Source organism: Hippopotamus amphibius, chromosome 2 (genome assembly GCF_030028045.1).
Source record: "Hippopotamus amphibius kiboko isolate mHipAmp2 chromosome 2, mHipAmp2.hap2, whole genome shotgun sequence".
Lineage (NCBI taxonomy): Eukaryota > Metazoa > Chordata > Mammalia > Artiodactyla > Hippopotamidae > Hippopotamus > Hippopotamus amphibius.
Window position 1 is genome coordinate 66,547,650 of NC_080187.1, and position 26,192 is coordinate 66,573,841.

Genomic DNA, 26,192 nt, shown 5'->3' on the forward strand with positions numbered 1-26,192 from the left:
GCAAAATAGGAGTGAACTATTACAGGTTTGTTTATGGATATGAATTATTTTTTAGGAAAATATTTCATGGGCGAATAGTATTATAATGAATCAGTGCCCCACAGGGAAGCAATACAGAAAAATTATGCACATATGCTTATAAAATTTATTTTCTGAAGAATTCACAAGAAGATGCTAGCAGTGATTATCTTAGGGCAAGGACTACAGTGGTGGGATGGAATTTTACACTTTTCTAAATTGAGATTTCCTGTTATGTACTTGTATTTAAAAAAAACATAGTTAACTAAATAGTGATTATGAACTACTTTATTTCTTCTTTATGGTTTTCTATATTTAAAAAAAACTGTACTACAGGTTATTGCAAAAAATGAAACACCACGTACAGTAAGTATGTAGTCAGGGGCCTATAAAAGAATTCTACCCCTCCCTTAGAAATGCCTGAATGATGAGTAACCAGAGAATGGTCTAGAAAAATGAAGAAGGAAGGGTTATTTGAGTTCAGCTATTCAGGACATGTCTGTCATCACTGCTGGGTAAAAGAAGCGAGAGCTGATGGTGTCCCTCCAACAGGAAACAGGAACTGAGTGGGCAGCTCAAGGGGGTGGAGCTGACCTTTGGGACAGGAAAGGGCAGAGTCTGTTTCTGGCTGGCTGAGAGCCCTCAAGTTTTTCAGAAAATGCTGGCCCAGGTACAGCAGCCTCTAGTCACGAAAGGGTAGAAACAGTCTACACAGCTAGCTGCCTAGCATGTATGGTTCAAATTAAAACAAAAGAACAAAACCAAAACGGACAGCGAGAATGGGGTGGAGGGGACCCCGAGCCTGAGTGATGAAGGATGGAGGGCAGAAGTGCCAAGATTCAGATATAAAGATTCTGGAACCTCATAGGCCAGTGCCAGTGGTCTGAGCTCAGGTTAGAACTCTTGAAGGCCATAGAGGCAAGAACTTTTTTCTTCTCAGGGCTGTAGTCAGATTCTGTACAGAGGCCAGGGAAGCTGTACAGAGCAGAGCCAGAGGGGACACCAGGGTGGCCCTTATGTAGAGATTAGACCAGAAGTAGGTTCCAGGAAGGTATGAGGATTCCATTAGTCTTAGAAGCACTGCCAAGTTAATTCTTTCCTCAAGCTATTCATTTGAGCATCTTTGTTTAATGTTCAGATTTTGGCGCGGGGTGGGGGGGTTGCTTTTAATCCTTTCCTTTTCATTCATAACCAGGCATTCTTGCACTTAAAAAAAATGTTCTCTTAACTTCTTAGCAAAATTAACTTTTTGAACATTCCAGCCAATTGTAAGTTTGTGAGGAGGAAAAGTAGTTGTTTCTAGGCTCTGATTGGTAAAGAGAGACGAGAAGGATTCCTCTGTGGTTGCCAGCCGGAGGGTGGCAGCAGTGAAAGAAGAGACAGAAACCAGAATGAACCAGGAGGGAGAGTGAGGCTGGCTGTGGGGGCTGCATCGTTGTGCCCTCTGTCACTCATTGGGCAAACATTTACCAGGAGACAGAGGGTCTAGATGACAGCACCTAACATGTGTTGAGTATTTACTATAGGTTGACCCACAGGAAACTGACAGTCATTTTGGATTCATTGAAATGGCAGTTTCCTGTGACTCAACCTAACACATGTGTTCTACATGATTTGCATGTACTCATCACACTTATTCCTCACGCTCATCTCTAAAGTGGAAACTATTGTGTTATTATTCCCATTCCACAGTAAGGTGTCTAAAGCTCAGTATGGTCCTGTAACTCTCTCAAAGTCACACAGCAAGTAGTGGAGTCACCACTGGACTCAAATCCAGGCAGTTTGGCTTCCAGGCTTGCTTAACCTTATACCACTTTTCCTGGGTTGAGAACTGAGCACTGATAGACTCTGGAGAGAGTGTGGGTCTGCATCCTCAGACGATGTTTCTCTAAAATGAGGCAGAATAGACCAGGTCTTGGCCAAGAAGGCACTGGGACTGTTGCCCTTCAGTCTGTTCAAAGTCGTAACAAACTTCACAAAGCTCGCATATTCAAACAGTTTCTTTATTGGGTCAATCCTTATCTGCAATCAGGGATAACTTTACATCATATTATTAGAAGCCTTCTGGAAGCTGTATTGACATTTCAATCAGTTTTGAATAGCTCCAAATGAGCAACTCATACAGAATTTTATTAGGCCATCCAAGAAGAGGATCCCAAGTTCTTCTAATCTCAGGTTTGGGTTCCTGAAACAGCCATCTAATTCAATCTGGCCTCTCCGCTCTGCCTCTCTGATCATGTGTTATCCCAAAGGCTGGGTAATCTTCCCAGAACTCCATTTTCATTGTCATTCTCGGAACTGAAAATAGCTCCCCACCGCCTGGACAGTCACATGTAAACTCTTGAATTTGGCATCTAAGGAATTCCATTACTTAGCCTGGTCCACCTTCAGTCGCATAGGTTCTTAATGGCTCCCCTCTTCAGTAAACCCATTCTCACTTAATGGCCATTTCCACAATCAATTCACTGTTTTTGCCTGCCAGGCTTTGCTCTTTGAGTTCCTTTCCCTTCACCGCTTCACCAGGCTCGATGGAATTCTTTCTTACCATCCCAGCTCAAGCCTCACATCTTCCCAATGGCCCTTTCTAACTAAGCTTGCCAATATTAAACTCTCAGCTCTTTGAATTCTGAGGGTGTGGCCTAGAATTTGTCTATCTATTGTCTTGTGACCAATTTTCAATTCTGTGAATAATATACAAAGAAACTCAAGGACAGAGATCATGTTGTCTACAGCATTCACGTCTTCAATATTTATCAAGCACCCACTCAGCGCCAAGCACTGTATACAGAAGCAAAGAAGACATAGTCCCTAGGTTCAAAAGGTTATGGGTCAGAAGAGAGATGTATCAAGTTGGGCCACATGAAATTGCTGTTTTTGTAGGTTAAAAATGGTTGAATATTGGCAATTTAATATGGCTCATTCTAAATATAATTGTAAAGTAATATAGTAAGGTCCTGGGTGGAGATATAAACAGAACATTTAGCGGGCAGAGAGGAGGGTCACCAGCTTATCTCGTCAGGGTAGGGCCTGAGACTTTTGGAAAGCAGTGTGATACCTGTGCTGAGTCAGAATGATTTGGAGTCATGCAACAAAGGAAGGATATTCTAAATAGAGACAATATGAAAAAAAAGGCAAGGAGATAAGAAAGAACAGGCAGACAGTAGATGTTATGGGCTAAATTATATTTCTCCAAAATTTTTATGTTGAAGCCCTAACCCCTAGTACCTCAGGATGTGACTGCATTTGGAGATAAGGTCTTTAAAGAAGGAGTTAAGTTAAAATGAGGCCATTAGATTGGACCTTAATACAATCTGGTTGGTGTCCTTATAAGAAGAGATTAGGACATAAAAAGAGACACCAGGAGCGCAGGCACACAGAGGAAAGACCAAGTGAGGATCCAGTGAGAAGGCAGCCATCTGCAAGACAAAGAGAAACGCCTCAGAAGATATCTGGATCCTGCTGATACCTTGATCTTGGATTTCTAGCCTCTATAACTGGTAAGAAAATTAATTCCTATTGTTTAAGCCACATATCAGTCTGTGGAATTTTGTTACAGCAGCCCTGGCAAACTAATACAGTAGGGTTCTATGAACTATTTGGGGTGGCTAGAGGGTGAGGCAAAGAATAGCAAGAGAAAAGACCAAAAAAACAGGAGTGATGGTGTACAGGGCCTTGCCTACTGTATTAAGGAGCTTGAAGTTTTTCCTGGAAACCAGGGGAAGCTTTTGGAGAGTTTTAAGCAAGAAGGTGGCAGAATCATAATGGGTTTTAAGTAGAGCTCCTCAGTGGCAGTGAGGAAGATGGATCTGATGGGGCAAGACTGGAGGTAGAGAAAACAAGTCAGAGGCTATTAGATTGGTGCAAGCAAGCCATTAAGCTCTAAGCAGAGAGACAGTGGTATTAGGGGTGAAGAAGGGTTGAACTGAGAAAAACTTACGAGGTGAGCTTATAGGGAAGGCTTAAACCCTCCTGGGGTTGAGCGGAGTAAAGGAGAGGGAGGAATTGGACAAGTCTCCCAGATTTCTACCTTGGATGAGTGCTTGAACTTGTGCTACCAGGGATGAGTTCAGTGTTTTGGAGGTGAGCAGATGAGAGTGCGAGAGGGGATTACCAGTGTGATATGTAGGACAGCCAGGAAGAGATGATGTCAGATGCACAGTTCGGCATTCACATCTGACTTTTAAGAGAGGGCCAAGCTGGCCTGGAGACTTGGGAGCCTCCAGCACAGACGGGAGGTGTGGCCAGTAGTGCCCATGTCCCACTTATATCCTGTGGGATGCTTTTATCATTTGCGTGCATATCAGTTCTTGGCATATTCTCTGTGACTCTTTGTCAGAGGTGACCCTCAGGTTGCCTAAGCCTGTTTTGCCTGTGAACACAAGAGCCAGACGCACCTGGAATGTATCTGTCTCTAAGCAGTGATGACAGGTGCAGGGATACTCACACTCTGGGCCCCTTGCCCCTGATGAGGACCACTCTGAGGCCAACCCACGTGGCCACCAGAGCACTCCTGTGTAACCTGACTTGATCATGTAGCACCCCGGCCTGGCCCTCCATTCTCCCTTCCATCTTCCTCTCCGGGGAATGCTTCCTAACAAATCCCTTTCACACGAATTTCACCTGCTTCTGGGGATCCCCACCTATAAGAGGGTATTCAGATGAGACCGCTCCAGGAGGGTGAGCAGCCCAGCGGGCGGCCCCCTGGGGAAGACCAACTCTGAGCGCAGGAAGATGAAGAGAGGACTAGGAAGGAGATGGAGGAGGGACGGCAGAAGGGGCCAAGGAGAACCAGAGGAGGGGCATCCATGAACGTCAGGTGATAGAAATTTCCAGAAGGGAAGAGTTATTAAGAATACCAAACAAAGCAGAGGAGCCTAATAAGGTAAGAACTGAAATATGTTTACAGAATCTGGTGATCATAAGGGCACAATGCCCTTAGGAAGAAATTTCCCTAGACTGTGACCCCTGTTCATTTCCAAAGTGATGAAAGCTTCATCCTCCCTCAGTGTTCAGATCCTCCTTCCCTTCTCCCGTGTGCGCAGAGGGTTCTAAAGCTCACTTATATGTGTAGCTCTATGATCTGCATCAAGGCACATTCATTTCTAGTTCTGTTTCTGGAACCAGAAAACTGTCTTCAGCTGTATTGAGACTGACAGGTTGGCACTCAGGCATCTGAGAGGTCCAGGTAGATGTGGATACTGATGTGCTTACACAATCAGAGGGAGGATAGGCTGGTGGTCACAGTTTTCCCTGTGGAACAGGAGGCAAGAGAAGGAAAAAACCATGGGGAAGGTCTGGGATAAATGCCAAAGGCAAGGAGAAGGGAGCTGCCCAAGGAGGAGGGAAGGGATTTATTTATGCCCATAGGGCCAGTGGAGACTGAAGAAGAATTCTGGGGAGTGTTCAGGCCCAGGGTGGAGGAGCAGCAGTGAAGACTGAAGCTCTGGGCTGGAGCTTTTCCACGAGGCAGGCTTGTGTGGCTGCAAATGGACACGTTCCCATGTGTGGGTGGGAAAAGATTGCTATGTTCTTTAAGGATTAGAAATAAAAATTTTGAAAAAAACTTTAAAGGTGAAAACTTCATGCATACTAGAGAGGGTTTACACACAGGCTTTTAATGGAAAGAAGTCTCACTGGTTAAATGGGATACACAGTGCTTAGGCATCATGCAAACTCACAGAACTCGTGGCATGCACATTTCACTTTGGCTATAGATAGAGTCACATCCCTGGGGGGTTTTCCCTATCATTATGGGATGTCTTTGTAACCAGTGGGGTGAGGTATTCATGAGGAAGGTAGGAAAAGAGTCTGCATTTCTCTAGAATTGTATCAACTGTGGAGGCAGCAGCTAGAAAGAGCCACATCAGACTCTGGGCTTGTCAGCGCCTACTCAACGTGATATATTTTAACATTTTTCTCAGCACGAGCTTGACTTTAACAATGAATCCAGAAAAAGGGGGAAGTGATAATAAATCACAAACAATAAAAACCAACAGAGATTTCTTCTGACCCCACCACCGTAGCTCTTCCACCCTGCCGGCCTGTCATGATATAATAACTGAAAGCACTTAGAGAGAAGATGCCGGATGCCGCTATACCCTAGGGACCAAAGGCACGGGAGCTTTTCAGAAGCCCCTTGGCATCTTCCTTGTCAAGAATCAAGGCTGCTGCACTGGACAACGGGGGAGCAGGGCTTGGGGGAACAAGTAGGAAAGAGCAAAGTGGTGGCAGCCAGGCAGGGCAGAGTGGAACAGCCGTAAGATCAGGCTTTGCCTTGCAAACGGTTCTGCCCAGGGCTGGTGGAGAGGTGCGGGAGAGTCTGGAGAGAGCCACTGGGGTCTCAGCTATGGGAAAGGCATTTTAATAATTAACAAATGGGAAAAGGCATGGAGCCAGTAACATGGCCCTAGCATTTTGAAACTATGCCTTGGGAGCCCGCAGCCACATTACAGGCTCCCCAGTCAGTGAAGGCTGAGAAGGCTCCGAAAACACAATCAATTGTTGTAACCAAATGAAACCAGGTCAATGTAAGACACAGTTGATTCAACACTGGATACATGGGGAGCACAGATGGAAAATAGTTCTTATAAATTACTGAAATTAGCAAGTCAGAGACAAACATAAGTTTAATTTTCCTCTTCTCACTTTATCAATACTCCTCCAATAGCTACCAGCAACACAATATTGAGTTTTCCTGTTTCCCTATATTGACTGAAATAATCGGACACAAACTCTCATGTATAAAAAGACAAAGATGCTTGGTCCAAAGATACTTTTTTCAACCTGACCTTCATGTCCTTCCACAGTTCAAGATACCTGGAGTATTTTTTTTAATCCAACTAAATGCTATAGCGAGCTCTTTGGAAGCAGGGAGACGGCGTAAGGAAAAGAGGATTGTTTCAGTCCCCACTCTGCTCTTTCTGGGCTGTATGATGTTGGACACCTTAACCTGTCTTTCAAAGCCATGAGTCATCTAAGTGAAGATGTTAAATGGCCAGCAGGAGAGGCGGGAAATGACCGGTAGTGGGGTAGAAGGAAATCAAGGAGAGTGTGACCCACAGGACCCAAGAGAAGAAAGTGTTTTTAGAAAGAGGGAGTGATCAATCACACTGAAAGTTGATGAAAAGATGGGTAGGAGAGGTTTCCGTTGTATCTGGCAACATGAAACCAGGACTTCTAAATTGTTCTTGGTCCATCATTTCAAGACCATGGCATATCTTAAAAGAAAGAAAGACGATAGCATCTTTGATTACTGTATTGTTTTAAGAGACTTCTTTCCCAAGGTCTTATTTGTATATTAGAACAAAACTCTAGAACAAATTTTTACAGCTCTGGTTCTTCCTTTCACTTTCAGTTATTTCTAGGTTCTCTGTGCCCATTTAAGGGAGAATTCTAAGGGATGGGAATAAACTAAACCTAGACTATATAATTTGGGGCAGGTTCAGAAACATTTCCTCTTCATTGTAAGTGCATCTGATAACAATATTTTCCATACTGATATGCCACAAATCTTTCAAGTGCATTCATGGTGAGCCTAAATTTAGGCAAACACAATTTTTGAATACTAAGGAAAAGAAAAAGAAATGTCATAATAAATCTTTTAGCATAAGGGTCTAAAAATACTGTATTCCTTCTCCCAGCTCCACACACAAAGGAAAAGCTCTTGGACATCAGAAGCTCCACGAACCCCAGAGACAAGGCTCTCCTCACAAGTGTACTGACTTCCCAGTGTCCACCTGACTGCTTATAAGTTGGGAACACATTTCATCAGCTAATGTTAATTATAATGTCCTTACCTGCACCAGTGGTCTATGGTAATAGAGAACTGGAGGCATCAAAGGAACTTAAAGACTTGGAGGGTGGGGAAACTGAGTCTCGGGAGCTGGCGGGACTGGCCCAGTTACACAGCTCGCACATAAGCGTGTTCCTGCATCAGCCACCTTAAAACAGACCTCCCTGACCCTCATCTCCCTCCCCTCCCAGCACAACCTCTCTCACAAAGTCCACACTCAGTGTCTCCGCTTCCTGACCTCCCATTTACCCCCCTACCCACTTCAGTCTGGCTTCCTTCTCCACAACTCATGAATAAATGCATGCATGTCAAGGTCACCAACATCTTTCATGTGGTCCAACCAAAGGTCACTTCTCTCCCTCCCTTTTACACACCCCTCAGCAGCATCCAGCATTTTCTCTCCTGACTTCCATGACTCCCGGCATCTGGGCTTTCTCTACCCTGATTTCCCCAGCTCCTCCACTGGCTCCTCATCTTCCTCCCTGCCTCTTCTCTCGCTTTCCTCTCTACCTGGTGATTTCAAAGTGCTGAGAATTTTAAGTATCCACAGGCTGAATGTTCCAGTCTCTCCAATGAGCTCCTGACTAGCTAACCCCACTGAGTTCTCAGTACTGAGTATCTAGTTGGCACGTCAGACTTGACACATGCAAAACTGGGATCTTTTTTCTTCCCTCCAAAGCCTGCTCCTCCCCAAGTCTCTACCATCTCACCAAATGGCATCACCATCTGTCCACTCAGCCGCTCCAGTCAAAAGCCCAGGAGTCATTCTGGACACTTTCATTTTCCTTTTCTTCACATTCAACAGACCAAAGACTTCCCAGTTCCACTGACAAAACATGTCTTAAACAGGTCTGTTTTTTGTGTCTGCCCTGCTACCACCAGGACCTCTAGCTGGACTACTACAACGTTCTAACCCTTCTTCTTGCTTTTTGCCTTCTGCCTGCAGTCCATGCGACACAGCGGCCACTGTAAGAGAAGCACTGTAAAAACACAAGGCAGGTCAGGATCCTCCTGTGCTGAAGGCCCAGGGCAGCTTTCATCGCATTTGGGGTAAGGCTGGATGACCTATTCCTGCCTGCCTCTCCCCACCTGTCCAACCACACTGCCCCCTTTTCTGTCCATCAGGTACCAGCAGGCCAAGCTCTTTCCTGCCTCAAGGCCTGGTGCTCCTCAGAGAGGCATTCCCCAACCTTTTTACTATAAATCTCTGCATTCACTTCACACCACTTCTCACCACCTGTAACTAGCTGTGTATGCAAGAGAGTCCCTGCCAAGTGAAAGTTCTGTGAGAGCAAGGACCCTGTCCACGTTGGCTGTGGGTGTGGCCATCCCACTGGCTGAGTGAACACACACAGCGGCGCTGGGTGGGGAAGGCAGGGCTCCTGGCTCTGGCCTTCTGCAACAATGGGTGAGTCAGCAGACACCAGCAGTTAGCGTGCAAGGGAGGACCTCTCTGTGGGAAGAGCGGCCACACCCCATGCTGCCGCGCTGCACAGAAGCACTGGCGAGCCTCACTGGGGTCAGGCTGGGCTCAGCATTTCCCTCAGACTTTGGCCTCAGTGGGCAGTCACAGCGGAGAGGGGCGTTTATTTAAAAACAGACAACAACAGAACCGGTCCAGGCAGGCTTCCACCCAGGCGGCAGACTGGCCTTCAGGGCTGCCATCTAAAACGAGGGGTGATTCCTGGATGGCCGCCTTCCCACCTGCCTGACTGCAGATTCCAGAGGCTTGGCTCCAGTCAAGAGGGGACAGGATGAAAGCCTCTGTTGCCATAGCAATCACAGTGCTCCTGGGGCGTAGGCTCAAAGTTTCAGATAAACAACTATTTAGAGGAGGGAAGAAAACGAGCAAAAAGAGAGGGACAAAAAAATGGAAAAACGGCAAGACGTAATCCTACAAGTGCTGCAAGACACGCTCTGAAAATACAACACAGGAGCTGAGAGTAGAATCCTCCCACCAGTACAGGAGTGGCCTCCTGTCGGGATGCATCCGGAACAAAAGGCTCCATTGACACAAACATCTGTTACTACTAAACACTTAGGAATCAATATTTTCCTAAAGTTTTTTTCTCCTTTTGGCTTTAAAGGGTTTCTGTCTGCCAGGCTATCAGACCCTAACCTTCTCCAAGTTCACAGCCACCACATAAAGTGACTATCAGAACTTCAGATGAAGAATTTGGTCCCGGAAATGGCCTTGTGCTAGTTTTTTCCTGAACAGAGATACCAGGAAAATGTCAGAAGGCAAATCCAAACCCGCACCCTGAAAGACTTATAACAATCACATCCCTGGGAAGATGAGTAATCTAGCCCAACTTAATTTAAAAAGGAAACACAGCACATGTATGAGACGGCCTGGATGTGCCTTGAAGGAAAGGAGGAGTCCGAGGAAGACGGAGAGGTAACGGGATCACATGGTACTTTACCTCAACACCTGCATCTCCTCTGGGGAGTTCTGCACCTCGTCCTGGAGGCGACGCCAGCGCAGGCAAGCCCTCAGTTCCTGCTGCTCCTGGGCTTCGTGGGGGGCCAGCTGCTTGAAGCACAGACACACAAACACATACGCACAAAACACAGTCACTGCTGTCCTCGTGCAGAGTCACAGCCGCCTGATGGAGGGGCTGGCTTCATTTCAGGGGGATGGCACAGGCAGCGCCTGCTGTGCCCTGTGCCCCATTGGAAAAGTCAGAGGGCCAAAAGGGCCTCTTAGGTCCTCAAACCAGCCCTCACTCCCGTGCTGCCTGTTTGAGAGGTGCCCGCTGGTCCCGGAACCTCCCCCTGTCCCCCCCACCTCCACTCTGGCCTGGAGAGAGCAGACCTCCCTTGGGAGCCATTTCCACTCTGATTCCATCCAGCCCTTTCCTGTTTTGTCTTTTTGCACAGGGTGGGAAAGGTCCCCTCCATTTACCTCCTATTTTCCCCATCCCTCGGTTTGGTTAAGGGCTGTTTACAGTGGAGACTGCTAATGTAACCCAGATGATTCTGTCTGCATATAGCCAGAAAGAGTGCACTGCCTGGACTCACTCTCAGGGAGGGGAAGGCCATCGCACCCTGCCCTACTGGTCAGAATTGGCTGCCGTTACTTGATGTGCTCGCAAGGCCCCACGGCCATAATCTCCACAATGGAGGGCAGCAGAACATCCACTGGGGAGGGAACTGTCAATGTCTACAGGCATTTCTGGAAATTAACGGTCCCTAACAGTTCCCTCAACAGATATTTGCTGATTCTCTGCTAGGCCCTAGGGACGTAACGGACACAGCTCCAAACCTGAGGAGTCCAGGGAGACAAATAAGAACAGTAAGCATCAGAATTCAGCGATGGTAGGGGTTAAGGAAGAACCCAGATGACCCTTGGCCAACCAGGGTGGTCAGAAGGCTTTCCTGAGGAGGTGGTGGGGCTTGAATTTTTCCCCAGGGAAAGCAGGAGCCAGCCAGGGGAGGAGGGATTTCAAGAAGATGCAAAGCATGTACAGAGTTCATGGGGCCTGGAAAGAGTGTGAAATGTTTTAAAAATGGTGAGGGTTAGGGTCAGGCAGGGAACAGGCTGCCATCCAGGGAGGAGCAGAGGAGCCAAGTAGCTAGTAGAGGTCAGGGGATCAACACACTTCATGTGTCCTGTTGTTATGCACTGAACTGTGTTCCCCCAGCAAAAATCATATGTTGAAGCCCTGATCACCAATGTGACTATATTTGGAGATAGAGCCTTTAAGGAGGTAATTAAGGTTAAATGAGTTCAAAAGAATGAGGCCCTAATCCAATAGGGTGGGTGTCTTTATAAGAAGAGGAAGAGAGACTAAAACTCTCTCCCCATGTGTGCACTGAGGAAAGGCCATGTCAGGACACAGTGAGAAGATGGCCCTCACCAAGCCAGGGAAGGGAGGCCTCACGGGAAACCAAGCCTGTCAGCACCTTGATCTTGGATGTCCAGCCTCCCAAACTGTGAGAAAAACAATTGTCTATTGTTTAAGTCTCCCAGTCAGTGGTACTTCGTTATGGCCGCCTGAGATGATTAAGACACCTGTGAAGGAGTTTAGACTTTCTCCAAGTTGATGACAAGTTATACGATTCAACTTCCCACTAACTCAATTCTCCTCTCCCTGTGGAATGTCACTCTGAGAGGAATGTGGGTTTCTGTCTCCTTGATCAAAGATGTCCCACTCCCCTTTGCTGTACTCGCTAATGCTCGGTGCTGCAGGGTGCAGTCTCCTGGGCACTGAAGCAACACTGCACCCTCACACCCTGTTCAGTGAGGAAGTGACCTGCTACCTGGGAGAGTCCTGTGAGGCAGCCCAGCCTTGCCTGCCCTGAGGAGTGCGCCTCTCCTGCTTGGGAGGCTTGCTGTGAACACTTGTCAGGAACCACTGGCAGCTCAGTCTAACTCAACCTTCAAGGAAGGGGCCAGAGCAATAGATGTACTCCGGAAATGCTTCCAAACTTTGTGCTAGTTCTAGATTGGCCACTTTGCTTCAGGGGTGTCCATGTTTTCACCTATTGAAGACTTACTGCATGTACCTTAAAGGATGATGAGGTGGATTGCTCCCTGCTCCAGGTTAAGGAAAAAGGGGGATAGAGAAACTTCAACTCCTACTTTCCCTTTGAGGCCCACAAGAAGTCACCTCTTGCAAGAAGGCTTTCTGGATTTTCTCAGGCCCAGCCTCTTCCACCTTTGAACTCCCACAATATTTGGTGTTTACCTCTCTTTTCAAACTTTTATTTTCTTCTTCCTTCCTTCCTTCCTTATCTTCAAAATTAGACTCTGACCTCTTTCAGAGCAGCATTGTGGGCTTATTCTTTTACCCCTACAGATCTAGCACAGAAGGGACACATGGAAGGTGTGTAGCTGTGAGATGCAGCCAGGCTAGCTTCGTGCCTCTATTGGTAGAGATAGATGTAGGGTAGAGCAGCTAGAGGCAGGACCCAAGCAAAGAGATTCCAGGAGGTACAGGCAAGGGGAAGGATAAAGGTGAGCGTTCTTTAGGGATTCAGGAGATAAAGGACAGAGAGATGGTCATCAGATGCCTGACATACACTCACGGTTACAAAGAGTAGCATAAAGCTGATTCTCTCAGGATAGGAGAACCTCAGGGAAGGAATGGTGAGAGAGGCACACTTACACTAAACCTATTTAATCCTTGCTGAATGCCTACTACATGCAAGGTGGTGGCAAAATCAAAGAGGAAGAGAACAAGAAAGGAGAACTGGTACTTCTTGCACACCCTCCATGTGTCAGGCATTGTGCTCAGCTCATACACATAGTACCCCTTTCACTCTGCAAGGTTAAGCATTCCTATACCCATTTCATAAATGAGGAAACTGAGGCTCAGGGAGGCTATGTAACCTACTGACACTCACAGAGCTGGTAAACAGCAAAGCTGGGATTCGAAATCTGGTCTGACTCCAAACCCAGCTCCTTTGCTTGAGAATCTGCCAGGTGGCATCTCTTCATAGGAGTCTGTGTGGAGGGGGACACAGCTATGCACGCTGTCAGCTCTACAGCCAAGGTGTGAAGTGGGGTGGGAGGATGAGTAAGACATAGTGCCACTTTGGAAGAGGTCACAGTCTAGTCGTGAGGATAGAAAGAAGAAGAAAAAAGTGAGAGAAGAAAAGAGAGTAAGTACAAATACGGCGGAAATTACTGAACTGTGAAGGAGATGAACAGTCTGGGCTATCGAGGGAAGGTGACCTTGAGCTGCTAGCGAAAGATAAATAGGATTTCAACAGGCAGAAGGAACTTGAACAAAATCATGCAGATAAGCACAAACTTGGGAATTTCAGAAAAAGTCAAGTAGTCCAGTGTGTAGAGATGGTAGGGGAAAAAAGTAGCCAAATACTAGAAATTGGAAAATAAGCAGGAAGCAGGTTAGCTGCCATTTCTTCCTTATTACTGGTCGCTAATTCTTTAAAGCTGAGGTTGTAAAAAAGAATAAAAAACCAAGCTCATAGATCCACAGAACAGACTGGTGGGTGCCAGAAACAGGGGCCAGAAAGTGGGAGAAGTGGGTGAAGTTTTAAAATAAACAAGTCATGGCAATGTAATATACAGAAAGGTGACTATAGTTAATAACAGTATTGTGGGCTTCCCGGCTGGCGCAGTGGTTAAGAATCCGCCAATGCAGGGGACGTGGGTTTGATCCCTGGGCTGGGAAGATCCCACATGCCGTGGAGCAACTAAGCCCATGCACCACAACTACTGAGCCTGAGCTCAAGAGCCCTCAAGCCACAACTGTTGAGCCCACATGCCACAACTACTGAAGCCCACGCGCCTAGAGTCTGTGCTCCACAAAAAGAGAAGCCACCGCAACGAGAAACCCATGCACTATAGAGTAGCCCCCTCTCGCCACAACTAGAGAAAGCCATGCGCAGCAATGAAGACCCAACACAGCCAAAAATAAATAAATAATAAAATAAATCTTAAAAAAAAACCCCACAGTATTGCATATTTGAAAGTGCTGAGAGCAGATCTTAGTAAGTTTACATCACAAGAAAAAAAATTTGTAACTATGTAAGGTGACTAATGTTAACTAGACTTGTGGTTATAATTTCACAATGTATGGAAACAGGATTATGTTGTACACCCAAAACTAATATAAGGTTTAGGTCAATTTTAGCTACATTTAAAATTTTTTTAAAGAAAAATAAAGTTAAAAAAAAAAGATTGAGGTTGTAAACTGGGAGTGTGTTGACTAGGTCTGGCCTCTGTGTATGTTTGGTTTGAATATTTTTTAAATTAGTAAATTTCACATAAAAATCCAGAGTCATAATTTCCTTTAAGAAACTAGAAGTCCAGGCTGCACTGAGCCCTCCTTTCAACACGACAGCAATCGGTTGCGGCTGAAGAAAAGCTGCCAGTTTGCCTTAGTCCTCACCGTTCCCTAATCTATAAGAACTGCTTCATTCTTTATTACTTGCCAGTAGACATCTGAGATCGTGACTCTTGATTTAAAATTTCATCTCATTATTTAACAAAACACACCACAACTATAACCACAAAGGAGTGCTTTAGTATGCCACAGCACCGCCTTTTCTTCAAGTCTTTGCTCAAATGTTCCCTTATCAGAGACCTTCTCTGATAAGTACCTTCTAAAACAGCACTTCCGCCACCTCTCTCTATCCGGCTTCATTTGCTTGACAGTTCTCATCACTACAAGTTACAGATGTAGTCATTTATCTATTCTCTCTCATCCCTAGATCGTGAACCCCACAGGGAGCAAAGACTTTCCTCCCATTTACAAGTAAATAGAACAGGTGCCTAAGTCCATAAGGAGCACTCAATACCTATCTGTTGAATGAACGGAAGACTGAGTTAAACTTGACTCTGGGTAGTGAAATGCTTAGCGCACTTGAAGCTTACCTGCTGTGCCTTGGCCCAGAATACATCTTCCAAGTGAGTGGCAAACCCTTCACTGAGCCACTCCTCTGTCCAGTCTCGGGCCCCGATAGCCAGGCCAAACCAGGCGTGAGCAATTTCATGGCAGAGACGGGTCCCGCAGAGATGGTTCATTCCAGCCAAGGTGCTCTGAGAGAGGAAGACCATGTGTGGGCTGTGGATAATGAGGGAGAAAACACACAGAGTCTTGTCAGGGCCTGTCCTCGTGGCCGCCCCCTGGGGCAGTTTTCTCAGCCCTGCCAACCTGTTATTATTGTGTGCATGCTAGATCACGACCGATAGGCTTGCAGCTTAGATGCTTTTAGAAATAAATAAAGTGGCAGTTTACGTTCCTGGCAGCTGTTCAGGTTGCCATTTCTGCCAAGCCGTTGTCTCCGTCATCAAACGGCTATTACCTGTAATAAGTAACCTGCACTGAGGTTTTACACTGAAGAAATTACAAGGTGATGGAAGCATTTACCCTGAAATCTGGACTGTAAAAGAAGAGCAGGTGTGATAATGTGAAGCCCATGCTGTCAAGGCAGTGATCAAAGAAGACCCTTCAGCCAAAAATTCGAGCAGCTTACAAACAAAGTGAGAAGTCATGCAGAAGGACAGGAAAAGCCGAGAAGAATGGAACCAAACATTTTCTACTTCAGACTGAGGCTGGTTACAGAGGTAACAAACTCGTAGGTGCCATGGATGGGTGAGGTTTCAAGAGACTCTGATAAAGGCTGAGTCTCTGTAAGGCTGAGATTTTCAAAGGAATCTTCTCCTATCTATAGATGCTTAAACATTCACATGACATAAAACTAGGCAGAGAGGGAGAGAGACAGAGAGACAGAGAAGGGATTTAACTCACTCAGGTGTGCAAATGGCCCCAGGGCTGGCACCAGCCAGGGAGAATTATCTAATCTCATTTCCCATACCTTGTTTTAAAACCCCAAATACCATGATTAGAATTGCATTGACAAAATGGGAGGAAGGGAGGCTGAAGAGAGAAGAGGCAAAGGGTCACCTGTGCTTCCACCTTCAGTATTTCTCATTTATCCAGGGCTTGTTTACAGTCTTATGAATGAAGAATTTGCTCTTTAAAAAAAAACCTCTCCTCCATCAATCTAACAAAAGCAGTTGTGAAACCTTCCAAATTAAGAAAATGTACACACTGGTTCGTTCCTTCAAAAGCCATGCGTTTGCCATCATGTGGGCTCTGCACAAGCCAGGACTGCTTACAGATTTGTCCTCCGCCCCCACGGCCACCAGCAGAGAAAACCCCACCTGTATTTCCCTTGCACAACATCACCCGTTCAGCTCAGAGAGCTCAACTGAAATCGTGGGAATCATGTGTGCCAAAATAGACAGCTTTCATGTGAAATAATAACAGGGCAGGCACGCAGATGAGAAAGTTTCTGCCAGGATCTGGGCAAAGTCCACCAGAAACCCCAGGAATTAAAAGTGTAGTTGGGACGTTGAGGATACAGAGGTGCAATGTAGCAGGCACCAACAGAGCAGTAACTCAGAAAACCAAAAAAAAAAAAAAAAAAAAAAAAAAAAAAGGAAAGAAGGAAGGCAGGAAGGAGGGAAGGAAGGAAAGAAGGGTAAGAGGGGAGGGAAGGTGGCAGGGAGGGAGGGAACCGAGAGGCACAGGAGCTAAACTTCCTCTTCCTGAGAAAGTCTCCCCACCGAGAAGACAAACTGCGAAACCTGGCATTTTCAAGTAAATGACCCTTTGCTCTGGCATGCGCAGCACTACAAAGAAAAGCCACAGAAATGTACCAAGTAAATAACATTCCAGACATACTGCTGGCAGCACTTCACCCTTTTGGCTAAAACAAAACAGAAGTAACTTCAGGCTTTGTAAACAGGCTCAAAGACAGCCTGCGTTGGGAAGGTCTACTGGCCAGAGACCCAGACGGTGCACGCGTAGTTACAGAGATGGTATGGCCAAGGCGACCCCTCAGCCCAGGAAGGGTACACACGCTGATGACTGTGAAATTGCAGGGAGACTGTTCATGAAGAAAAAGCCTGCCCTTTCCACGGCGACCTGCTCGCTGCTTTGTCCCAGTGTGGAAGCCCATCCAGGCCCTTTTATGCAAATATCAAAGTCTGCCAGGGCCTGAAGGAATGTACAAAAGCAGCTGTGTGGGGGTGGGGGGTGACATTTCATTTTCCTATCCTGTAATTCTCCCCCTTCAACGGTCTTTGTTGTCTCCACCAGACCTCCTTCCCCACCTGTCAGTACTTTGGAGATTCCACCCTGGCCTTGGTTGGGCTCAGGACAGACACTGGCATTGCTGGAATAGTGCCTAAAATCCCACTTCCCATCCTCGATACTAGCCAGGGAGAAACGTATTTCCTACTGTCTTCTGAGAAAGACCGAAGCTTAAACTTCCTCCTAGATCGGAAGGATGTGCGTTTCCCTTGATATAAATGACCCTGTTATCAGTGGAAAACATGACCTTCTCCCTGAAAAGCAATTTTCCGGTTGAGAACCAGACCCCAAACCCTCCTGCAGAGGTGTCTGCCGTCTAAGGCTGGGTTTTACCTGTGGATCATATCTCCCTATGAAGGAAATAGCTTCTTTCTTAAACTAAATTAAAAACAAATAATGAAGTTTTGATAACCTTTCTCAAGGGTTGTTAACAAAATTCTGACGTAAAAGGACTACGAATTTTTTTCAAGGAGAATTTCTTCCTCTCCTTTTGAAACTAAATGTCAGGATTTTTCATGTTAAGCAGAATTTTTAAACTGCTTTTTTCAACAATGAATGAAGAAAGGTATAATGCTCTTAAATTCACTTCAAGGCATAATATTAAATATTCCTCTACCAACAGATAATCTCCTTCATGCCCACCTTCAAAACAGAAAGTATGTTTAGAATTTCCTACTCCTGCCTTACACTGGATTTATAAGTTTCACCCCTGGGCTCCCCACACTTTCCGAGCTCTCAGAATCTTATTCATGGTCCTAACCAGCCAGCGGGGCGTCGGTCTTCATTCTGACAAGCCCCATTTGAAAACGGGGTTTCTTTTTCCTTTTTCTTTTTTCCTCTGCAAGGGCCTGTGTCAACTGCCTCTACAAATGCCGAATTGTTGGTTCATCATCGTTACAGAGGATGGAAGATAAACACTTCAATGACATCTTCATCCTAAAAAAGGTTTTTGTTGTTTTTTTTTTTTAAATCACATAATTGATCATTTTTCCCAAATAAGAGATGGGTGGGAAAGTAATATCTTCAACTCTCAAAAAGGACAAGCCCTCTTGTTTGTATTCTCCATCATAAATTCTCTTTCGCTGCAAGTGATCTAGGAGGCCAGCAGGGCAGAGCAGGGGGGTGGGCAGGGCAACAGCACGACACGTGCTCTCCTTTCCCAGGAGACCACCAGCGGGGATGCCTCCCGACGAAGGCCACGCGGTATTGTCTGTCTGCCGCCTTGCCCCTCAAGATTAAAAATATCACTTCTGCCTGAAAACAGTTTCTCAAGACTGTTCCTAAAAGCTACCTCCCCACCCAGATTTAGAAGGCTGTGTCCGTTAATTTAAAACATGCTTCTAGCAGAGGAGGAAGGAGTGCCTTCATTACTCTCAGGAGCTGCTCCAATCCTTCGGGAGGAATTCAATTTGGAGCGGAAACGGAGAATTTCATCAGATCTTAAGCAGGGGCTGGTGTGTGATTTATTTCTGCTTTGTCCAGGGAGACATGAGCAGCGTGGCCCATCTTGCTGCTCAGGGAGAGGTACAGCCCTGGGGGCTCCAGCCCTGCGCCGCTACCCCAGCAGGCCAAAGCAGAGTGCCTGGGGACCAAGAGGACAGGAAATTGCTTTTGGTTAAGGACAAGAAGAGCTCCGGGCCACCCTTCCATTATACTGGAGCAGATCCCAGCTCCCCTCGGGGGAGCAGATTCACGTTTTATACAGATCCTTGGGAGGTATGGCCAGGACACAGACACATATTCATCAAGTTTGAACTTTTTATGGGTTCAAAGTTTTTCACAGTCTCAACAACATGTGAAGCCCAATAGCCCATTACAGAGAAGAAAGCAGAACCAAGAAAGAGGGGAACTCAGGCTCCTGTACTTCCAGAGTTAAACTGCATAGTGCTAAGGGCCTCATAATCAGGTGAAAGCAACTTTTACTTGCATGACTTAATTCCTTGCAAATATCTTAGTTAGCTGTCCCTCAGACTCAGAACACGCCTTCCTCTGTAAGGTGTGAGGTGATTTGTGTCAGTACCCCACCTGGTGCATTTATAAACCAAGCGCTGGGCTCTGGCCCCTTCATCTCTGCAATGAAATCCCTGTGCCCTGCTCAGGGATGCAGTCTAAGGTAAGGGACGTGTCTGTTGTCCCAAAGGCAAAGGAATGGCCCAGATGACCTGGAGGGCCCTGCTCCCTCTGGCTCTGAGACTGCTCAGTGGGGACTAGTAGCCTCCCCTTTGCTTCATTGGGCATCCTGCTGCAGCCACATGGTGTAGTCTGGAGCCTTAGGAGATACGGGGATATGGGTCTTTCAGTAGCCTGCCAGGGAAAACCAGATCTAAAAACTGGAAGAAAACTTACTACAGCAGATCAATACAAAGATCTAGGTTTGAGAGAAAAAGCTAACATTAGTTAGTATATGTTTTCCTTTAAAAATTCTGAATAGTGGGAGTTCCCTGGCGGTCCAGTGGTTAGGACTCTGTGCTTCCACTGCCGAGGGCCCAGGTTCAATCCCCGGTCTGGGAACTAAGATTCTGCAAGCTACGCGGCATGGCCAAAAAATAAAAAATAAGAAAAATGAAAAAAATAAAAATTCTAAACAGCAAAGAGGCAGTAAAACATCTACTCACTTATCTAAATGAATTGTGGCTCAAACTGCCAAGATGACTATAGCAGAGAATGACTGAAGGGAAACCCCAGGGCCAGAGACTTCTACCAGAAACATATGCTCCTTCAAAGGACTCAAATGCTTGAGTATTTGCTATGTGCTAGACACTGTATTTTGCATACATCATCTCATTTAATCTACCTCATGACCTCAGGATATAGATTTTATTATCATTCCCATTTTACAGATGATGAAAGTGAAGCACAGAGAGGTAAAGTGACTGGCTCAAGGTCACACAGCTGGTAAGTAATGGAGCTGGTATTTCTACTCACACAATCTTGACCCTGAAGTCCTATTCTGACCCACTCTGTCCAGGGTCACTGAGTTTAGATCCACAACTTCAGGGCTGCCATCCCTCTGTGCCAGCTCAAGCTTAGCGGTACAATGCTCACGGCTCTCCCTGGTGCTCAGTCTTCAGAGTCCACCCAAGGGAGCCACCAGCCATGTCCTAGAACCTCTGTTCCTTAAATCTATATCACAGCTAGAATGGACATGAAGTCAGGTTGTGATCAGCAAAGCTTCAGCCTCTTCCTGGAGAGAAGGAAGGTAGGGAAGAAAGGGAGAGGGGAAAAGAGAGGGGAGCATCACTACTCCACTGCTGAAGCCCCCAAGGGCCTAAATTCCTCAATACAACACTGTTTCTCCAAACCCTGTCCTATGCCAGGTCCCTCATAGGCCACTGCAAGGGGATACTTAGACAAGCAGGTGCAAGGGTGCAAGGGTCAGTCCCTAGGGTATGATTTCAGGAGCCCAGGAAGGACAACACGCCAGACTGCCTACTGCTTCTCCCCAGCCTCTACCTCCCACCCACTTTTGTTAAAGGCTGACTTTTCTTTTTCCTAAGTAGACATTATTTTTTATAGCAGTTTTGGGTTCACAGCAAAATTGAGCAGAAAGTACAGAGATTTCCCATTTGCCTCTGCCTCCACACACACACACAGCCTCTCCTATTATCAACATCCCCCACCAGAATGGAGCACGTGTTATTACAGATGATGAATCTACACCGATGCACCATCACCCAGGGTCCGTAGTGTACATTAATTAGGGTTCACTCTTGGTGTGGTACATTCTGTGGATTTGGACAAATGTATAGTGACATTTATCTGCCATTATAGTATCACACATAGTAGTTTCATTGCCTTAAAAATCCTCTGATTTTTTTTTCTTTTCAAAAAGAGATGGTTTAAAGCAGATCACAAACTCAAAGGACTACAGGAGCCAAGAAGATAACAAAATGAGGGAGGTGGATAACTCCATGGAGGGAGTAGAAAAAAGAGGAGCAAGCAGATGAAGAGATGGGGGAAGTAGACAAGGAGATGGGAGAGTAGACAGAGAGATGGAGGCAGTAGACAGGAGATGGGAAAGTAGATGTTGAGACGAAGGAAGTCGATAAGATGGGGGCAGTAGACAAGGAGATGGGAGAGTAGACAGAGAGATGGGGGCAGTAGAAAGGAGATGGGAAAGTAGATGGTGAGATGGAGGAAGTCAATAAGATGGAAGCAGACAAGGAGATGGGAGAGTAGACAGAGAGATGGGGGAGCAGACAGGAGATGGGAAAGCAGATGGTGAGACGGAGGAGGTCGATAAGATGGGGGAAGTAGATAACAAGAGAGGGAGGTGGATAAGGAGATAGGGAAGTGGATAAGGAGAGGTGGGAAACAGAAAAAATGAGGAAAGCACATAACAAAAGGTAGGAAGTAGACAACAAGATGGGAAGTGGAGAACAAGATGAGGGAAGTAGATAGCAAGATTAGGGGAGTGATAACAATATAGGGAAACAGGTAATTACAGGAGGAAAGTAGAAAACAATGGGGGAAGTAGACAACACTTTTAAAAAACACTATGCCAAAGCAAACCAACCTATGGACAGGAGGTACAAGTTTATCATCTCTGGTTTAAAGCAGCTATCTTAGGAGGAGAAGTGCGTGGTTTCACTGCATGTTGAGGTGTAACGTCTAGATCCCACCAGGTTCCACGTGGCTGCTCACGGAAAAGAGGGAAAGGCCCCAAAGCTGAGCATGGATGACAGCCGGGAGAAGAGCGGGGACTCCTACTGAGGCACAAGGAGGGGGAAAGGGGTGCCGCTGGGGACACTGAAATATTTTTGCCAGCTTCATAATTTTGTTTGGTGTTGACCTTGGCCTACTGGTAACAGAAAAAAGTAATAGCATGGCGATGACAAAACACGGAGACCACCTCTGACTCTAGAAAACAGAGACCGCCTCTGGCCGACTGCTCAGCTAGCAATAAGCAGAGCCCTAAGCAGAGCAGCGGACGCTCCACTTCTGCGTGCGGGCACCATCCGTAGAGCAGGTTTTCTAGATCTCAGTCCTGCGTGTTAAGTGCAGGCATCTCTGGCACTTGAGGATTGAGAGCCAGCTGCACCTCACTCGGGCTACCCTGCCTGATGAAGGTGGCAGGGTTGGCATCTCGTAGTTATGCTCACCTAAGAAGCTAAAGAAAGCTGCAAGCGAATGTCTCAGGTTTTAAAGCTAAAGATTCCGAGACAAAAACCAGTATGTGATTGAATTTCCCAGCTTTAGATTTGGACTCTTTTCTTTCTGAATCTTAAGGTACATGTTCAGTCTAAGGAGTCTCTGGATTCTCATAGCGGAGAACAGAGAATTAGCTTTTTTTTTAAAGTTGCGGAACACTCTGGTGTTTTGGACACCAGGGGCACACCCATACCCAAACTATATGAACAGTGTTTACTGTAGCTGAAGATGTCTTTTGAATCATCTCTAAATTCGTTATGCACTGAGAGCTGTGCATTTTCTGCAGGATGTGGAGATCTGCTGGGTAATTACCAATTAAAACATGTTGGCAGCCTCTACTGGAGCACATGGATGACAAAATGTGATTCTCCCCGCTCCCTCACCCCTCACTCCTGGCCTCCCCAGCCAGGGGGATGATGTTTGTTCCCATAAAGAGAGCTAATAAAATTAGCCTCTACCGTGATACAGGGAAAATCTTTATTTAATAAAATAATGCATTTCGCTCCATTCCCAGAACAGCAATAATATGGCGCAACTGGGAACCATAATAGCTCGTCCAGTCGGTTTCCGCTGCGTGTACAAGTCTGTCATTTGTGGCCACGTGGAAGCTTGGAAAGCTGCTTCATGATGGGACACGTTCGGGCAGCTTGCACCACCCTCAGTAAGAGCAGTGTGGTTATGGGTCTCCTTTGAAATACAGGGCAAGCACTCTCTGGATCCACAGATCAAGTCTAGAGAAAGAAATGGTGGGGAATTCCCAAAGACCACCCAGAAATTTAATTGGTGAGGGGGCCATCAGTTGCTCCCACAGCCAAGAGCAAGCATCTGCAGCCCAGGCAGGCAATCAAATCCGCGGCCCAGGCAGGCAATCTGGGGATCTGAAAACTCAAGATGTAGCCAGAAATGTGTTTAAGTGCTGTGCTGGGGGCCAGTGAAGGCACACATGAAGCAGAAAGGCTGGTCGCTACAGCCATAGGCCTGAACACAGCAGGACACCGCAGGCTGAAAGGATGAGCCCTGGAAGCAGATGCTGGTGTGGAAGGAGGCACGAGTTTCCTCCGCCCGACAGCCACACTGTCAACTAGCTTTCAAAGCAGGAGTTTACTCTGGGTAGGAACAAGTACCCCAGAGCTACCTTAGGGCTCACGGTGTCAGAATCAGTTCTGTCAAGAAACCAAAGTTGGATCTAGGATAAGAAAACTGAAGGAAGCTGGATTCAAGTATTCCCTGACAGTTGGAATGATGGTGGTGGAGAAAAAGGAAAGGAAAACTAAAGTACTGATGACAGTAAACTCTTAGACATTGCTTACTCTCTCCCAGGCACAGTTCTAAGGACTTTATGTCCACCTACTCATTCAATTCTAACAATAACCCTGTGAGGGAGATATTATTATCCCCGTTTTACACACAAATAAAATAAGGCACGGAGACGTTACATCACTTGTCCAAGACCCCATAGTTAGTATGTGTCACAGCTGATTCAAATACAGGCATCCTGGCTCGTAGACATGTTTTGCTTGATCCACATCAGCGTGTTTCAGAATCACCTACAGGTAGGGTGGCTAGACAAATACTAGACACTCAGTTAAATCTGAATTTCATATAAATAACTAACAACGTTTTATCGTGTGTCCCACGCAATATTGCTAAACCTGGCAACCCCCCCGGAGGGCCTGTTAAAACAAATCATTGGGCCCACACCTCCACCGAGTCCGATTCACAGGCCTGGGTGGAGCCTGGGTGGAGCCTGAGGTCTGCGTGTTCCGTGAAGTTCCCAGCCGACACTGATGCTGCTGATTCAGGGAGCGCACTCTGAGAGCCGCTGATCTATCCTGTGGCAGTTGCACTTCGAATTAAAAGAAAAAAATCCATTGCCAAAATTTATAGATGGGAAGATTTCACTTAGAAATCCAGATTTTCTAATTTTATTTAAAATTTGAAAGATCTGACGACACTGGGCCCACATTCCTGTGTAGTAACTGCAGCTGAACAGCAGCTGACCATTTCAGGGGGGCTCGGGCTCCCCAGCTCCCCACCACTCCCCCCACTATTGGCTGATTCCACTTGTCACTGATAATCATATGTGATTATATGTGTTTCCCTCCACCGCTTTCTTACAGCAGGATTAAAAGTGAAATAATTCTTCTATCCATGTCTCTCTCCAACAAAAGTAGTTAGAGAAGACCAAGTATTTCTTAACAGATGCTCTGCCCAGGCACTCATTTATATTTGCTGCCTGACTCCTGTGGGCATGCAGATTTAACCTCTTGTTATTTTTTCTTATTAAAAATTCTACTATGAAACTTGTTTATGGCTATAAAATGGTTTAGCAACCCTTGCTTCGTGGAAAGAGCAAAGATACAAATTTTAGCCTAGTTCAAGTCAGTCACTACAAATTCCATCTTACTAAGGGTGTAATTAATTGGGTTTATTGTATTTTTTAAATCCAAACACAGTTTCAATTATTACGAGCCACTAATGGCGTATAATGAAGGCAGAGCTTGTTAGCTAAGCAAACAACTGGCATGTTTGTTTAAAGTGTAAATAGAAGGAAAATTCATGAATTAAATGAATGAATTCGCTGATTGTTCTCCCTGGGCTGTAAGCAGCATTCAGCTGCCATAATATACATCACCACCTTTGTTAAAAGGATTAGCTTGCACGAGTTATCTTTATCCGGCCAGAGATCTTAGTGGTTGCTTACAAAGTAAATGTCTCTGAGTTTTTGAAAGTACTCATCCACGGTGGTAAGTGCCATTAGGGGTAAGGGATCACCTGGCTCGTGGGGGGTTCATAAGTAACTGAGCTTTTAAGAACAATAGCCATATTTCCCAATCTCAATTTGTGACTCCACAAATAGACTAACGCAGCATACTTGTGGAGATAAAGGGACAATATGGCTCATATTTTCCAGGGTGGTCCTAGAAGGTATGGGACAGATGGTCATTCTCAGAAGTACTGAACTTAACAGCATTTCTCTTTAAAAGGTAATAAACCTCACCAGAAACAAAAATAAACAAATAAAAGCCTTTGCTCTCCAAAGTGTCTTAGCTTTAAACTTTTCATTTAAAATTACGAGCATTGCATTTCTTCTCTCAAATGGAATGCATCAGGTTTACTGGATATCTATAGCTAAATCCCATTCTCCTGGGATTGTCCCCCTGGAGGTGCTCACCATGGTGACTGTGTGTGTGTGTGTGTGTATGCGTGTGCGTGTGTGAGAGACAGAGAGAGATGGGGGTGGGGGGTGGGTCACAGGAATTGCCTCTCCTTCTAAATAATTCTTAGTGCCGTGTCCCCATTTCTGGGTAGTAGCCTTCTTGTGATTTGAAAGGCACCTCAATCCATTTGAAATGTATTCAGCTGCAAGTAACAGAAAAGACAAGCAGTGCTGGCACACACAAGGAGAGGTTTTCTCCTTTCCTGTAACAAGACCCCTGGAGAAGGATGGTTGCTGGGGTTGGTTCAGTGACTCAGCGATGTGGTCACAGCTCTAGGTCTTTCTATCTTCCCACTCTGCCATCCTTACCATGTTCACCTTTATCCTCATGCTTGTCACCTCACAGTCACACATTAGCCACCACAGTTGCAGGCATCACCTTCATGTCCAATAGAGGGAAAAGGCAGGGGGTGGGGGGCAGGGGGTTGGTTTGCAG

General features: G+C 46.0%; 1 protein-coding gene across 8 annotated transcripts in view; it reads right to left on the bottom strand.

Moving 5' to 3' along the window:
* AOPEP (aminopeptidase O (putative)) overlaps positions 1-26,192 on the bottom strand; it is a 365,989-nt gene that overhangs the window by 137,737 nt on the left and 202,060 nt on the right. For 3 of the 8 annotated variants that reach the window (XM_057722559.1, XM_057722556.1, XM_057722554.1), the window contains 2 exons: positions 15,159-15,348; positions 10,234-10,340 (listed from right to left, as the gene is read on the bottom strand). In XM_057722559.1, the coding sequence (XP_057578542.1) occupies positions 10,234-10,340; positions 15,159-15,348 (297 nt within the window). Of the gene's footprint in view, positions 1-2,036; positions 3,435-3,739; positions 5,269-10,233; positions 10,344-15,158; positions 15,349-26,192 lie in introns of those variants that run through there. The other 5 variants (XM_057722552.1, XM_057722551.1, XM_057722553.1 and 2 more) reach the window with 3 other exon arrangements.